This window comes from Cyanistes caeruleus, chromosome 3, assembly GCF_971803275.1.
Source record: "Cyanistes caeruleus chromosome 3, bCyaCae1.hap1.1, whole genome shotgun sequence".
Classification (NCBI taxonomy): domain Eukaryota; kingdom Metazoa; phylum Chordata; class Aves; order Passeriformes; family Paridae; genus Cyanistes; species Cyanistes caeruleus.
This window is the reverse complement of record NC_141703.1, coordinates 77896351-77911827: the sequence shown is the minus strand read 5'-3', so window position 1 is coordinate 77911827 and position 15477 is coordinate 77896351. Positions and strand designations below refer to the sequence as shown.

The window sequence follows — 15477 nt, the reverse complement described above, 5'->3', positions numbered from 1 at the left end:
TCTAATCTTCCCCAGCTTGTCAGGAATTTTCCTTGTAACACTGCAAGTTATAGAAAGAAATTCTGCTGACAGAATCAAAATATAATCCTGAAGGACTGTGCTGTTGCTATGTTAGGCATAGCAATATGCCATATGATTATTTCTAAGCTTTATCTCCATCTCTATTACTATCCTCTTCATACTGTGCATGTACTTCCTCCTGATTTATTTCCATCCACAGACATGTTTTTTTTAAATTCTTCTTTCAAAGCCTTGTGGCATGTTAACAGGAACCTTTACAATTAAGTCATTATTCCTCTGCCCGTATTCTTTCTATTTGAACAATAAAGCAGCCTTTGACACCAGTAGTGCTATCATCACTTCAGTGTGTTACTATTCTATCACTAAGCCCTCTCTAGTCGCTGTACTGTTTCATGACAAGGAATGGGGGAGAAAGGTTTATTTAACAAACCACAGTCGGCATTTGTCATGGTAGAAATCTCAAGTCTGAAATCCACTTTTACCTTTCAACCATAAATTCTCTCAAGAGCCACAGCTACAGTCTAAGGAGTGATGTCATATTTGCAGCTTCTCTCAAACTGAAGGTCAGGCACTGCTCTGAGAGCTACATAATCACACTGCTGCAATACAGGACTGGCCTCCCCTCAAGTCTGGCATTATAAATAATGTGTTCACCCCCATCTGACAAGAGCAGAGCTGTCACTCATGGCTGTCTCTGGAATGCTGGTGACAGAAAAGATGTCAAACAGTACCACTTGTGTGAAAGGATCGGTGTGCCTTACCCACTGGAACCTGCTCCAGTGAAACTATTGCTTTTGCTTTCCAGGGAGCTCATCCAGGTACTGTGGAATAAGCAGGGTCAAAGAATCACCCTTCAATGTCATTATTTTCAAAACTATCACCCAGCCCAGCTATCTGCAAACTTACTTCGTTCTCTGGTATAAAGGCACTTGGTCCTCTTGTCAACGGCGGGGACACTTGTACTCTCTTTTCCTGCAAAACAGTCACATAGTTCAGTCACTGTCAAGAATTACATATTCACCACACAGGATGAGATCTTCAAGGTCTGGATTCAATTCTCTTCTCAAAGCCCCCTGGGTGTTCACTGAGGATGTATGGGCACCACATTAGCTCAGCTTTGTATCCCCTGTACTTTGCATGAAGGAATGGCATTCATTTTGGCAAGGAACAGCACCAATTTTGAGCAGGGGTAAGGCAGAAACAAACCCAAAAAATCTAATCCCAGTTGGTTTACAGACCAGTTTTAAGATACACAGACAATAGCAACAAAACATCTGGCATGATGCTAAAATTAGCCATTTTACTGGATTGAATAGAAGTTTGATAACAGAAGGAAAAAACCCCCAAACCCCACACTCAGGAAATTATAAGAAAGATGCTGTTTTTTTTCAATATCAGCATCTGATGAGATCTTTAACGTTGTGAAGAGCATAAGAACTTCATGTGCCAAATATTGGCATGAAAAGCAAACCAGCAAGACCCAGCCACATGTATTTTCTAGAAACCTGATGAAAAGGCCACCTTGCTCAGTGCCGAGCCTGGAGCACACTGCACGCAGCAGGAGCCTTGGTGTGCAAACCCCAGCTACAAGGCAGGAGGATATATTTAGTACAGAACAAACTGATAGTGTAATAAGAGCCAGAGGACTTTTTTGATTTATTAGGGATAAGAAACTGGACTAAGATAAACTGTGCTGCCAGCCAGAGGAGTGAAAGGGACCTGGGGAGGCTGCCTGCTCCTCTAACTCATCAAGGGCAGGACCAGCACTGTCCATGTGATTCTTGACCAGCATCGGTACAATTCTCCTGGAGGTCCCTTCCTCTCTGTGGGTCATTTATTTCAGTGACTAACTCCTCAGACTGTTAAAGTTTTCCTAATGTCTAATCTGAATTTCCCTTGCAATAATTTAAAGCAGTTGCTTGTCTTTTCTTCTTCATGGTTATTTTCCACCTATCTGGCTGGCTGCACACTTGTCTCAAGTCCCTAATTGCAACCACAGTGTTGGTGACTCTTAATATGTTATCCATAAACAGCAGTATTGGATTTGCATACTAAGTATTTCGTGCCCCTAACATGAAAGTCTGAAGTTTTCCATAACAAATGACTCTTAAATACCTCTACCAGGGGGGCTTTAAGCTTAACTGCTGTGTGCACAAACAGCAGCTCCAGTCCCATAATGAATGTGCCACTGATTTCCACACAGGAAAATTAAGCCACTGGAGCTGCGTAACTATTGTCCTGATCCTTAAAAACATCCTGTCCTTTCTAAATTAGATTAAGAAATAACATGCAAAAATCAGCAATGATTATTCAGGAAAGATGTTCCAAAGCAAACTCTCACAGGACAATTGAGTTTGTGACTTTGGAACAATTAGCTGCTAAAAGATGCAGAAATAAACTGGATCAACCGCATGAAGCCCAGCAGCCAGGAGACAACTTCCTCCATCTGCTGCTTACTGTCACAGCCCCAAAAATCCTGTAAAATACATCTCATGTATAAAAAGTACTCAATCTAAAGTATGAAGAAAGGGTGAAGCGAGTCCTGGTATCTGTACATGCAACCCCTTCCTCACACAGTTACACAAGGCACAGGAAAACCTTTTCTGCCCTCAAATACACAGTCTTGCCAGCAGCCAGTCATTACTGCCAACACTGAAAAAAATAAATGCTTTCCAAGACTGGATACAAGCTTGGATTTTACTTGTTTTAAGAAGGGTATCTGGAAATCAAAGTTTAAAACCTTTATTTCACACTAAATAATCTGGAGGAAGCAGCTTGTGTGAGTGACACAACATGGATACGTGTACACTGTCAGCTCTCACTGCAACGCAGGTCTAAACCAGAGCTAAACCTTCTCCATCCTGCTCTCTGATCTGTACCAAAAAAAAAAATGGCAAAAAAAAAAATCCCTTTGCTGCTTCTAGCCGGATCTGGGGTCCATTCTCCTGTTTTCCAATTCAGTGTGACTGCCATTACTCCTTTGAGCCTGCAGATAAGCTACTGCTGAGGAAAGGAGGAAACACTATTGGGTGGATGAATATAGGCAAGTATCAACAGTTATTTCCTGTGAATGATGGCAGAAAATCCAGGAGACAGTCAGACAAGAAAAATGTGTGTTAATCTACTACAAAAAGACCAAACTCCTTTTGGGTAGTGGCAATTCTGAAAAAAACAAGCCTGGGAAAAAAAAAAAAGACAAACAACCAAAACAAGAACAAAACTCCCAAATCCCGAACATGATCATTCTAGTTGACAAGTCTTATCACTAGACACATACAGGGAGCTGGGTTTTTTTTAATATTAGAAGCACATATTCTTCCCTTCTATCAACAAGAAAGATTGTTTTGCCTTCTTGCCAGAGCTTTTATTTTATTAAAACTGGTTAAAACAAGCTTGTGAGGAGAAAAGGAGCAAACATCATCTGGTTGCACAAGTTCTCAGGATGCTATTAATAAAAACATGTGAAATTCACAAGCAGTGAGAAAGATAATGAGCTGTAGATAAAAACCACTGCTTCTGGGCATTCTTTATCTGGAACAATGATTTAAGGTCTACCCAAGAACCCAAACATAAAAAATGGTATATGGGAATTAGAAAGCAACAGTTCAGATATATGGTCCTTTATGGTGAAAAATCTTGCAAAGCTTCTTGTTTTCCAAGAAAGTAATTTTGTTTTCCTGTCCAAGTAGTCTTTGCAGGTTACACTAACTATCACTAAGTCAGCCAGGGTCCCAAATATCTTATTTGAAATTGGACTCTTTTGCTAAGAGGCTGAAGCAAGAAACAGGTTGCTCAGCAACTAAAATGCTGCACGCACATCTACCAGTCATTTTCTGCTTCATGATCCTCCAGCAACACATCGCTGGAGTAAGAACAATTTCCACTTACGTTAAGACTAGTACCTTTTTGAGGGCTGCTTCCTCAGAAGGAATGAGATGATGAAGGGCTCCAAAGCAGAACAAAGCGTGCCTGAGAGAGGGGCTGCTGCAAGGCAGAGCCTCGGAGCAGGTTTAGCAGCAGTGTCACTGTCACACTGCGGTGTCAGACAGCAAAACGAGACCTCTCCAGAGCACGGGAGAGCCAACGCAGAATCCATGAAAAATCCTATGTAAGCTCTACATGTGACTTCATCTGATTTAAACTGCACTTGCAATGGTGCCAGGAGCTTCATCAGGAATCTGAATGGTGACAAAGTCGGAGCATTTCCCCTCTGCCCAGCTATAAACCGTGAGAAATACCTTTGTCCTCGGGTGAGTTCTGCACAAACCCACAGACACAAATCTGCAGCTTGTCATCTCACGGGTTTATTTTCAGTTGTGGCAGTGACTGCACACCAGTGTAGTCCAGAGCCAAGGAGGGCACTGGGATGTGGCACCTGCATCTCAAATAGCTGCCAGGCTGTGGTGGCAGAGCAAGGAATGCCAGAGCCACTGGGATTGGGGATGTGGCCATGAAAGCCAAGGGGGAGCAAGCATGAGCCCAGCTGGCACTGGGATAGCACAGCAGCTTTCCTCTCCAAGCCCAAAGCGAAAGAAATAACCTTTCTTCCTCTTCACCACCACATGAATCACCATGTCCTCAGGCTTTAAGGAATGGCTATTTTTAGCAAGCTGTAAAAAGAGGCGGTTTTGTTTGAGAATGGAAGTGCTAGCTGGTGGGGCTGATCAAACAACTGCTTTAGGAAGTACTTCTGAATATCTGTGTATTCAGAAAACAGGGCAAGAGGCAAGTGGTTGCACTGCTATGGGTGCATGGGGCCTCCTTACAGACATGGCATGTAAAATCTAATTCATCCTGCACCTGACATCAAGCTGGTCATGCTTCAGTGGGATGGGGGACAGGGGAGGGGAATCACAAGGAAGAAACAGTCAAGAGGGAATTTTGTGAGCCATGGCAACACTGCCACTTGTGTCCCTGTAAACTCCCAGAGCAGTGGAAGTGTCCAGGAAACACTCAGAAAGGGGCTCAGAGCCACCACTCTCACACCTGCCACCACTGTCAAAATATCAGGATAATAAACAATACCAGATCAAACATAAATCCTAAGGGCATTCTAAAATTAGTTTCTCCTGAGGAACGAACTCTTTCTCCTAAACAAGCAGAAATGTTTTTTGGGGGGGAAAAGTAATGAGTAACTTATTATTTATTACACCTTTTCTTATATTATAATCTACAAGCAACTTTGCTACCATCTAGCATTTGTACGGATCTTTGTTATTTAAATTCAGTGGTCTAGCTCTTTAAAATACTCATTATCATCTGCAGCAATAATCTGAGTCAAGTCTGTCACTGGGTGGGAGTGGAGAACTGGATTTCAGATTCCCTCTCTGGGGCTGAATCTTCCCAAAGGAATTGTTTGGTTTTTACCCAGTCTCAGCTTTATCTTACAGTTCTTCAGAATCAAAATACACCAGTTCAATCTCACAGACTTAATGTTATGGAGCCCATATTTGGTTTTCAGCTGACAGACACAAATGCCTTGGATTATAGTTCACATTAAAAGCAGCATTATTTGCTGCTTCTTCTGGTTAAAACCCTACCTACAAACTGGTTTCTCCTACTCCCACTGTTTTTACTGAGCACATTTTCACTTTTGGTTCTTGGATCCAGGGTCTACCTCAACTGGCTCTAATTACAGTCAAATGCTCTGATTTTCAGAAAATTGTAAGACAATTTTAGTCATACAGTCATACTGGACCATCTGCTTATTCCATCCTCACTGAAAACAGAAGGAAGCATTAAAAAAAAAAGCTGTCTGAACACTGGTTGTGTCTTAGCATCTACTTTTATTCAAACTCTTCTTTAGGATGCAGGAGGGATTTTGTTTATTTCTGCGCATGCCAAGTTGCATTTTAATTTAGCCACCCAACTTTGGCAGAGGAAGAGCAGTTTAGAAATGTGGCAGAAGTTTAGGATGCATCCAATTCATTTTAGGTGGTAACTTTCTTATTTGTTGTAAATTTGCAGAGGATTAATGTAATAGTTAAAACTACACATAGTCTTGCTGACTAAAATGAAAATTCAATAATCACAGTTTACCTGTCTTCACATGCCAGTTCTCCTTCAAGACTCTGACTGACAAGAAAAAAAAAGTGTATTCAGCAAAGCTGTGAAGTTTTGACACTTATTGACAACAGTTTCTTGATGTATCATTCTTTAAAGAAAAAAATATGTTTATGGCATCTAATGTAATAAAATTGGGAGCTTTATAGCTTCAGAACATATCTACAATTCATCTCACATGAAACTTGCACTGCAACTTCAAAGATTTAGATATACATTTGGAAGGCAAACCTTGGTGTCCTGTTATTCAAAACAATTTCTGGAGAAAAAGAAAAGCCGAAAACCATAAATGTGAAGAGCAATGATTTAAATGACATGTAACACTTTATTTGCTGACAGTGCAAAACTCCTCCTTAACAGCTGACCCATTCCTATAATCAAACCCAGGATATAACTCCAGAAGCAATAAAAGAAATGTTCAGAACAAACAATGTCAAAATGTTGAGAGTTCACAAAGCAAAAGCCTTAGGCTACGGTCATTTGTTAGGGGTATTTCAAGTGATTTTGCAACGGTTTCTTCCTCTTAACAGACTGTCCAACTCCAAAAATGCAAACTAAGCCATAAAGATGAAAATTAGCAGAGGAAGTAAAACAGCAGGAAATCTTTTCTTAAATGGAACAGCATTTCAAAATACTTAAACCAGTAACTTTTAACATTAAGAATTTGGCATCTTTGTGCCTCCCAGCTGATGAAGTGGTGCAAAGAGCTGGGAAGAGAGCCAAAGTAGTACAATTGATGGAGAGCTTTTGCTCTGGTAACAGGTTACAGCCCCTTTGGATTTCACACAATGAAAGGAAGCCTATCCCAAGTTCCCATCCCTCTACCAGCTATTAAGAACACAATCCACACTAATTAGAAACCAAAGGTCAGCAATTTCTACCCAACCCAAGATGGATGGTCAGGCAGGAGAAGTTCCACAATGGTTCCTTCCTCTTTGAAAGACATCTGGTACACTTGGCCCACGGGAGAAAATCTCAGCAGTGAGGATGAAATTACTGGCAGAAAAGCCTATTACCTTTTCCATAAAGCAAGCCTACACCTGCATTCTTACTGCTCCTACTGCTGTATCTCTCTTCCTTGTCCTGTAGATCAGACCTATGAACCCAAACCAACCTCCAGCTGCAACTGGGAACAGACAAGGACTGCGAGTCAAATGTCAGAGTAACAAGTATGCTGAAAAACACTTCTTTATTTAAGAAACCTGAATTTCACAAATTTTTTTTTGTCAGAATAGATCTAAATTTATCAAGTTAAACACACACCTGTAACTTAATATTGACTGAAGTTCAGAGTACATCTAGTTGTGTAAGTAACTCTGAGGCTCCTAAACAAAAAAATGGAAGGACCTTCAGAAGAAAATTTGCTCAACTAATGGTGCCAAGTCAAACCTAAGCATTGATTATTAACACCTGAAACGGGTGAGAGACAAACAACTACCTTTCCTACTTCCTTGTTGTTTGAGAATCACTTCCATTTAATGTAAGCCAAACCTCAAAATCTGACTTCTTATTCATGCCCCAATCATTCTCAGATACCAAGGATGAAACTTGACTGACCAAACACAGGCACCCAAATCAGAGCTAGCCAGCTGCCTGCTGGTTAAAACGAAAAAAGGAAGGTCATCTCTGACTCAGGATGAGAACAACTGTGCTATGGAAAAGCCTGAATTTCCATCATAGACTAACAGGTCTTCAGGACTAACCAGGTATTGGTCTGAAGACCAGTAAAACATGCATCACCAGCAGACAACAAATGGTCTTCTGGTCTACTTCAGCCTTCAAAAAACCACTAGAAAAACCAAACAAAAAAACCAAAACCAAAATTAAGGGGAGAATAGAAAAACGGAGAAACAATGTTTGTCTCATCCATCCACGGAGAACTTCACCTCCTTCCCTCCCTGCACACCCAGCAGTAACACTGGAGTTGGTGTGCTCCTCGAGAACTGCCCTCAGGACAGAAGATCTTGTGAGTGAATGCCTAGATGACTCAATACACTACAAGCACAGCAGAAGGGCATTTTCTGTGTTTCAACAGCACCAGATATTAAGAACAAAAGTTAGAAAACTTCAGTGGTTTTAGCTGGGACTTGTTTCATCTGTACCTTGGCTCCCTTCCACCTTCAGGTTCAGTCCACATCTGACATACTGAGACAGACCAGTATTATCTAGTTTGGAGAACATAGCCTTTAGCCATTAAGTTGGCAAATCTGCACTGAGTTAATCTGCCTCCTCATCAGCCAGGACAGGAGTGCTGCATGTTAAGAAAGGCTCTCTGAAGCAGCACAGAATATCTTTTAATTCCCTGCCTCCATGCAGAGGGCTGCCTTGTCCTGCCTGAGCACAGCCCATCTAACCACGCCTGGTTTTGCTCTGCCAGAAGGGTCCCATGTGCTCAGGAGGCTGCAGGCTCAGCGTGGGCAAGGACAGAGATTGTGGTCACATGTGTGGCCTCCATCCTCTTACGGAGAGACCGGATTGACTTCCCCGTTGGATCCATGCAGCAGAACACTGCCAACAGGTACAACTAAGGCTTGCTAGAAAGTGCAGATAGAGCAGCAGCTGCTTTGACAGGCCTGACTTAATATCCAAATTAACAACTGAGAGCACAGCCTCTTTACAATATAGTAATTGAATGGTTAAATACTTCAATTCATAAACACACACACATTTGATTTCTTGGGCATACTGCCAACTGGAGATTAAAAAACAAAAAGAGAGAAAGACCCCTGGGGTTATGCAAATCCATCATGTATCTCTGGCAGAACTGTCTCCCAAGAATGCTCTACCGAATTTTTAATAGAAGTATTGTCTAAAAAGACATGCCTTGTAAGCCAGCAAAAGAGAATGGTGTTCATCCATACTGTAAAAGCATAATGGCATACTCCTACTGTTAAGAAAGTGGCCCAGGGTGCGGTGGTTTTTTGTTTGGTTTTGGCTTTTCCAAGTATTTCAAAGATGCTAAATGACTGAAACAGTAAATTAATGTAAGGGCAGTACACTACACAGCACTCAGACAATTTTTTAAGGAGAGTCTTGAAAGGACTCCACTGCAATTCATGCTAGAAAATCCTTAAATGCTACAGAGTTTCAGCAGAGACCATCATCACCAAGGGTTTATAGAAAAGAAGATGCATTTAACAGCATGTAACTATAAAAACAGACTGGGTGAATTTTTAACTAGAGACCATCATCAAGGCTGCATTCTCTCATCTCTCCTCTTTGTTACTGGTGTTACATTCATTATGACAAAGAGCAGAGAGAGACATTTTAGGCACAGTGTGCCCTAAAACATTAGGATTTTGATTTGTACCAAGGCGAGACTCTTGAGGTTATGTCTACACTGCAGTTGCTAGCACAGCTGCTGCCCTTCTACAAGTCAACTTTAAAGAAGTTCCTGGCTGCACTGGCTTTGAAGAAGTCCTTGGTTAACAGTTCCTAAGAGGGCAGGCACATGAAGCTCTGCTGCACAACAGGCTTGAGAAACCAGACAAATGTTAAGTCAGCCACTGCTGCGTTTCCAGTTGAAAGGATGAAGCTTGGCAGCTTGGAGTGAACATAAAGAGATCTGCTCACAGCAAGTATGGAGTCCTACCTTTGCACTTTAATGGAAAAAATAATAACAATATCCTCCCCTGATTAGCATCTCAGTCCCCCATAGCTGCAGGGGAGGAAGCTGGGCTCTGACCTCTGCACCAGCTCACTAAAATAGTTTCCTTCCCGGCTTCAACTTACCTGCATGATAGACAATCAGAAGCAGCAAGGTCTCCTGCACTGGTCTCCTAGCCACAGTTTTGCACACCACAAAGTATTTTGCTGCCTGAGGTGTTATTCAAGCAATGTTCGTGACTAATGTCAAACAGTTCATGTTTACAGACTACCAAACACTGAAAAATCTTCACAAACTAAGTGTGGTGGAAATCCACCACGGAATTTAACTCAAGAAGGCAAGTCCTCAAAGGCTGAGGACCTTGTCAGTGTGAAAACCTGTTTGACCTCTAACTATGAAATTTTAGATCACACAATCCAGCTTCCCAGGCATTGCCACTACTTTTCACCCTGCAATGTCACTGTACAGCTTACTCCTCTTGTAGTTGTTCTTCTAATATTCAGTAGGAGGTGCACTCTGCCTGCTCCCCTGATTGGCCACTGAATGAGGACATGTAAGTGTGAAGTCTGAATTTTATCAGAAGAGCAGCAAACTTAGTGCAGAGACACATTTTGCTATCTGGAACGTATCACAGGTGCTTCTTCATTGCATTTCAGGGAATAGGTACATGAGCAGAAGCCCCACACTCTAGAAATAAACTTAGCATGTGTCCCTGCCAACACTCCCTTTTGATAAGTCTGTGTCCTTGTAGTGTTTTCAGCTCGATAAAAATTTCTAGGACACCATCTCTTTGCTCAGTACTAAATGCTGCTGCAGACATACACTCCCAAGCACCTTTCACTAACCAAGTACTACATAAAACCAAATTCTATTCAGAGACATAAGAAAGTCAAGCAAATGGCATAAGCATGGGCTTTCAAACTGCTTTTTCCATACCTTTTTTGTACCAAATGATCACAGCAGTTATTTTGAATCTTTGTACAGCAACTATCTTAAGCATCATGGAAGTAACTCACCAAAATTCAGAAAACAAAATCCCCTCACACAGATCAAAGAGGGAAATGTGCTCTGCTCAGCACTGGAGCTCCCCCAGCTAGTTTTCTGCCATCTTTTTCATGCAGGATTGTGAAGCACAGTATTTTGAGCCTTGGAAACAGCAACTCTGAACTGCTGATGTTGCTGTCACAAGCATGTCAAATAATTTTAATTGATTGCCTCCTTCCTGTCACAGTCTATGCATAGTGTACTTCTGCCACCTCCAATAAAAAGATTATGAATCAACCAGCAGGCAACAAACCCAAGGAGAGGCACTTAGCCTTTCCCACAACGTGCAGCTAAGCTGTGGAAATCCTTGCTGTAAGATGCTATGGAGTGTGTTTAAATGTGAAGTGTTCAAGTTCATGGAAGAGAAATACAAGAACGGTTATTAAATATGGAAAATTCACCTCCAGCTCAGGAAGTTCTCAAATGGCAAATACGTGGAGCCTGGGAGATAGTGCTGTGGGAGTGCATAACAAACTGTTCCATTTTGTGTCTCCTCTCTTCAGTATCTTCCCTTAGCTTCCCTGGAGTCTGAGTTTCAATCTGACCCATTGTATCTGCCCTAATGCTGTCATATATCTGCAACAGATTGGTTGAAAAATACTGCTTACTCTTTAAGTCCTATTAAAAAACAGAACCTATTTTCTAATAGAGATAGGAATAGGCACCCCCCAAGCAAGGAGGCATTTTAGCTAAACCAGACCATTGCAGAAATAAGCATGGTGCTAATCCACTGTAGATGATGCAGGCCATGTTATGCAGCTCCTTAGTGCCTGGGTGAGCACATTCCTACACTGCCTGTTCAGCACAGGTGGTATCAAATAATTTACCTCAGAATCTGAAGTACATTACATTTCAGTTTGTTTAGATAGATGGTACTGAAGAAATATAAGCACATATTGGCTATGCTACCTCACCATGAAGAACTTTAACTAAGCCGTTTGCATTAACATTCAAGACAACATCAAAATATTAAAACATGAGCCAGTTATAAGGTTTCTAATTTATAGCGAAATTTGTGGCTGATCTTCCTTAAAATTTTAAGTTAATCCATTGAAAAGCTTTTAAAAGAAAATGAGAAGCCCCCTCGGCACAAGTTTCTTGGACATGTGCTTATGTACAACTGATGATCACTGACCATCTTTGCAACAGTTCAAATAATGTAAGGCACCCTGATGCTGTTCTCCTCACTCCACCTGGGAAGGGATAGCCCTCCTGGACATCCAAAAGGAGCAATATCCTCCTGCTTTAAGAGAAGCACCTTTTTTTTGCCATCTTTCTTTGGCTGATGACTCAAACCGAGAGAATGTGCCAGACGAAAATAAAATCTCCCTGACTAACACGCTTTACCTCTAGCCTAAAGGTACAATTTCCAAGAGCAAGCGCCTTGCTGTCTAAGCCAGGAGTTTAAGCCTCTTTTGATTAGTTGACTTGTAAGCATTTTTCAGAAGGAGGTGGCATCCACCCCATGCCTCTGAGTTTACTGAAGCAAGTCTTCTTACACAGTCTCCCTGAAGGAAGTCCAGAAGAATCTTACAGGTGCCAGGGCCACAGATGGAAAACCATGGGTGAGCCCTTTTGATTTTTCACCCGATAGGAAATCTGAAAATAGTCACTCAATTAGAACAAATTATTTCTCCAAGGAGTCTTGTTTGCAAAGGCAGGAGACTGTTTTACAATGGGCAGGGAGCTGACACGCTGTTTTACATTTGATTAGTCTGGGAAAGTCTGGGTAAGAGACAGACAGGGAAAAGGCACCATCTCAGTAGCACATTCACAAGCCACTGACTTGCTGGAATAACCCTAAGAATTCTTGCAGTCAGGCAGTTTCTTCTTCCCCTTTCTTCTTGTTTTTTTAAGAACATTTTGCATCTTAAGCTACATCTTACCAAAGTGAGTCATTAGTGAGATACAATCTCCGAAACACACTGACTTAATGTAGCTGAGCTGGTGGCAGCAAAGACCTAAGATACAAATGTATTTTCATGACAGAGCTTAAAAGATATGCTGATTTTCAAAAATGAAGATTCCTAACTGTTAGAGAAGATTTATTGCATGTAAATACAGGACTTGTTCAGAGATCAGCTACTCCTGCTCTCTCCAGCCACTCAGGCCAGCAGATTGACAGAAGTTCAGATTTACCTCCAGCCTCTGCTGGCAGGTGCTACTGTTTTTCTCAGAGTACTGCCTACACTTTTACTGAGAGAGCTTTCACTACAGTTTGGTGATTTAACAACTCAAAAGCAAAAAAAAAAAAAAAAGCAAAAAAGAAAAAAAGCAACAACCAGAAAGTAACAAAGAAATAACAAGCTCACTTTTTTTATACCCTGCTTGAATAAAGACTACTGTAGCTATGGAAGAGTGATTAACACACACTGCCTAATAAGGTACTCCATTCCCCTCCAGCTGACTTGCCCTTTTTCTTAATGAAGTCACCAAACCCAAGCTGAGACCTTTTCAACAGAGCAAGCCCAGCTCCTAAGAGACACATTCACAGCCTTTACTTGCACCATCCTTACCTCTATATGAGATGTGACCATGCAATTTTTTGTCCAACTTTTCTGGGAAACAAGAACTGATGCCATAGACCTACCTTCTCAAACAAGACAAATTAATAATTTTGGATGGCTGGATGCTGCCTCTATGTATTCATGAGGCACAGCTTAACTCAAAGGAGTGTCACATACAAAACAGCAACAGCACTGGATAGTCAAACTGCTTTTGCTTGTATGGCAAGTTTCTGTTGGATAAATAGGTCAAGTAAATACCTTTATCTAATACCTTTTGCATAAGTGGCCTAAGGAGCAGGGGCATGGAGGGAGACCCTGCTTCCACCTCGATTCCCCTCTTGCTTTTCTAACCATGTGTGAAAGATGTTTCCAGCACACCCTCCATGGCTGCAGCCTGCTTTCCTTCCACTTGGCCTCTGCCCTGGTGGAAGAGTCACCAAGCTCCATTTCTTCTGAAGAACAACAATGCTGGCTGCAGGCTCCTTCAACCTTTAATTACGTTAAGTTCACCTTTTCAACCAACACACCTTTCCTCCTAACTACTTGTCAAGCACCAGCACAGAAGCGAGACAAGTTTTAAATTGCTGGAATAAAAGTCACTCATTTCAAAGCAGATTCTACTTGAATAACCCCCAATGTTACTGCCTCATCCAGTCTTTCCCCAGTAACACAAAACTTAAAATATTAATGTAATTGAACAGTTTGTTTGGGTTTTCTGGAGGGAAAAATGATGAAAATATTTTCTGAAGCATTAATATGGTATATTCTAGCCAGGAGTTTTTCTGGTTCAACCCTTTCACTGCATTTGTTTAAATGTGGCAACTGCAAAATATAGAAATATTAAATATGGTAAAGAAACAGAACTGGAAAAAAAAAACAAAACAAAAAACAAAACACAAGAAAGAACACAAAAGGCCATGTCTGATTCTAGCGAGATGCATTAGAGCCTTTCTTCTGTATTTCATAGGGAGAAGGCAACCAGTCAAAATGAACTGTTGGCTAATGAACACCAAGCACCTCAAGTGCTCCTAAAGTATTTTGATATGTCTCCTACCACTAGGGACTGTTAATTTCCACCACAGAGTCCCAATTTAGGGTTTTCTACCCAAAGTGGTCTAGAGTGAAAATGGTTGCAACTGTATTAAAGAGGACTTAAAAAACATGGGTGATCAAACAGCTGCCACTGCAATGGGTGAAATGGGTGTTGCACTCAGCTTTTGGAGGGGACTGACCCAACCAGTTCATAATATGGAGAGAAATGTGGTGCTTCAACTTTAAATTCTTATTTATAGTGTGTTGTTGTCACCTTATTACTAGACAACAACAGGGACAAATTGGGAACTTCAGCATGTTTCTACCTCATATACACATCAGCTTGTGTAGAACACATGTGCACAACCACCTGAAGTCCACCTTACAGAGTTAGTAGTATGGGTGCTTCTCTATAAATAGCTGCCTTAATTTTCTAACTCTAAGCCAGATATTGCAGTCAGGCAATCAGTGCTCACTGGAATAATCACATCCTGATGCTGATTTCCAGGGAAGCACAAGGTTTGCTCTGCCTGCTGAATAGCCAGTGGGTATTTGCATGCAGGCAGCACATTGACTTCAAGACACAAAACATATTGTAGTAAAGCAACATTTCAAGTGTTCTTCTACACTGGATGAGATCCAGCTGGTGTCAGGTAGAATATTTAGACAGCATGTAGGCGCTCCATTTCATTAGAGGTCTAATCAAATTTCTAAATGCTAGAACAAATTACTATTTCCACACCTCTAATCAGCAATGAGGGTGCTTTACTGAGAGGAATGTCAGTCAACTCAGAGGGGAATATTTTTTATTTTTTTAGTTAATAGGCATAATTACTTTAAAACAGATTTAGAACCATATGGCCAAAACCCCTCCAGATACATTTAGACAATAATGTAACTATATTCCCTTTACCACACACTACAGCAGGAGATATTAAACATATTTACAAGCATGTGCTATTAAATTAGGTTCAACACTGTTAAGACACTGTCTTATTAAACAGTCTTTAACTGCAGAATTCATATGGAGGAGAGAACATATGCTAGCTTTCAATTGTTTTGTTAGTATCAGCCAGAGCAAATCCAATGCAATAATAAACTGCCCAGAGACAAATAAATGATGATTTTGAGTAAGCAGCTGTGTACTGCTCTAGAATGGTTTACACCAAGACAGCTTATATTCCTTCACTGTCATGAAAATAA

At 41.1% G+C, this 15477-nt stretch overlaps 1 protein-coding gene across 4 annotated transcripts in view; it reads right to left on the bottom strand.

Annotated features, from left to right (window-relative positions):
- SESN3 (sestrin 3) overlaps positions 1 to 15477 on the bottom strand; it is a 38715-nt gene that overhangs the window by 14535 nt on the left and 8703 nt on the right. For all 4 annotated transcript variants that reach the window (XM_086882058.1, XM_086882059.1, XM_086882060.1 and 1 more), the window contains one exon: positions 928 to 993. In XM_086882058.1, the coding sequence (XP_086738184.1) occupies positions 928 to 993 (66 nt within the window). The remainder of the gene's footprint in view (positions 1 to 927; positions 994 to 15477) is intronic.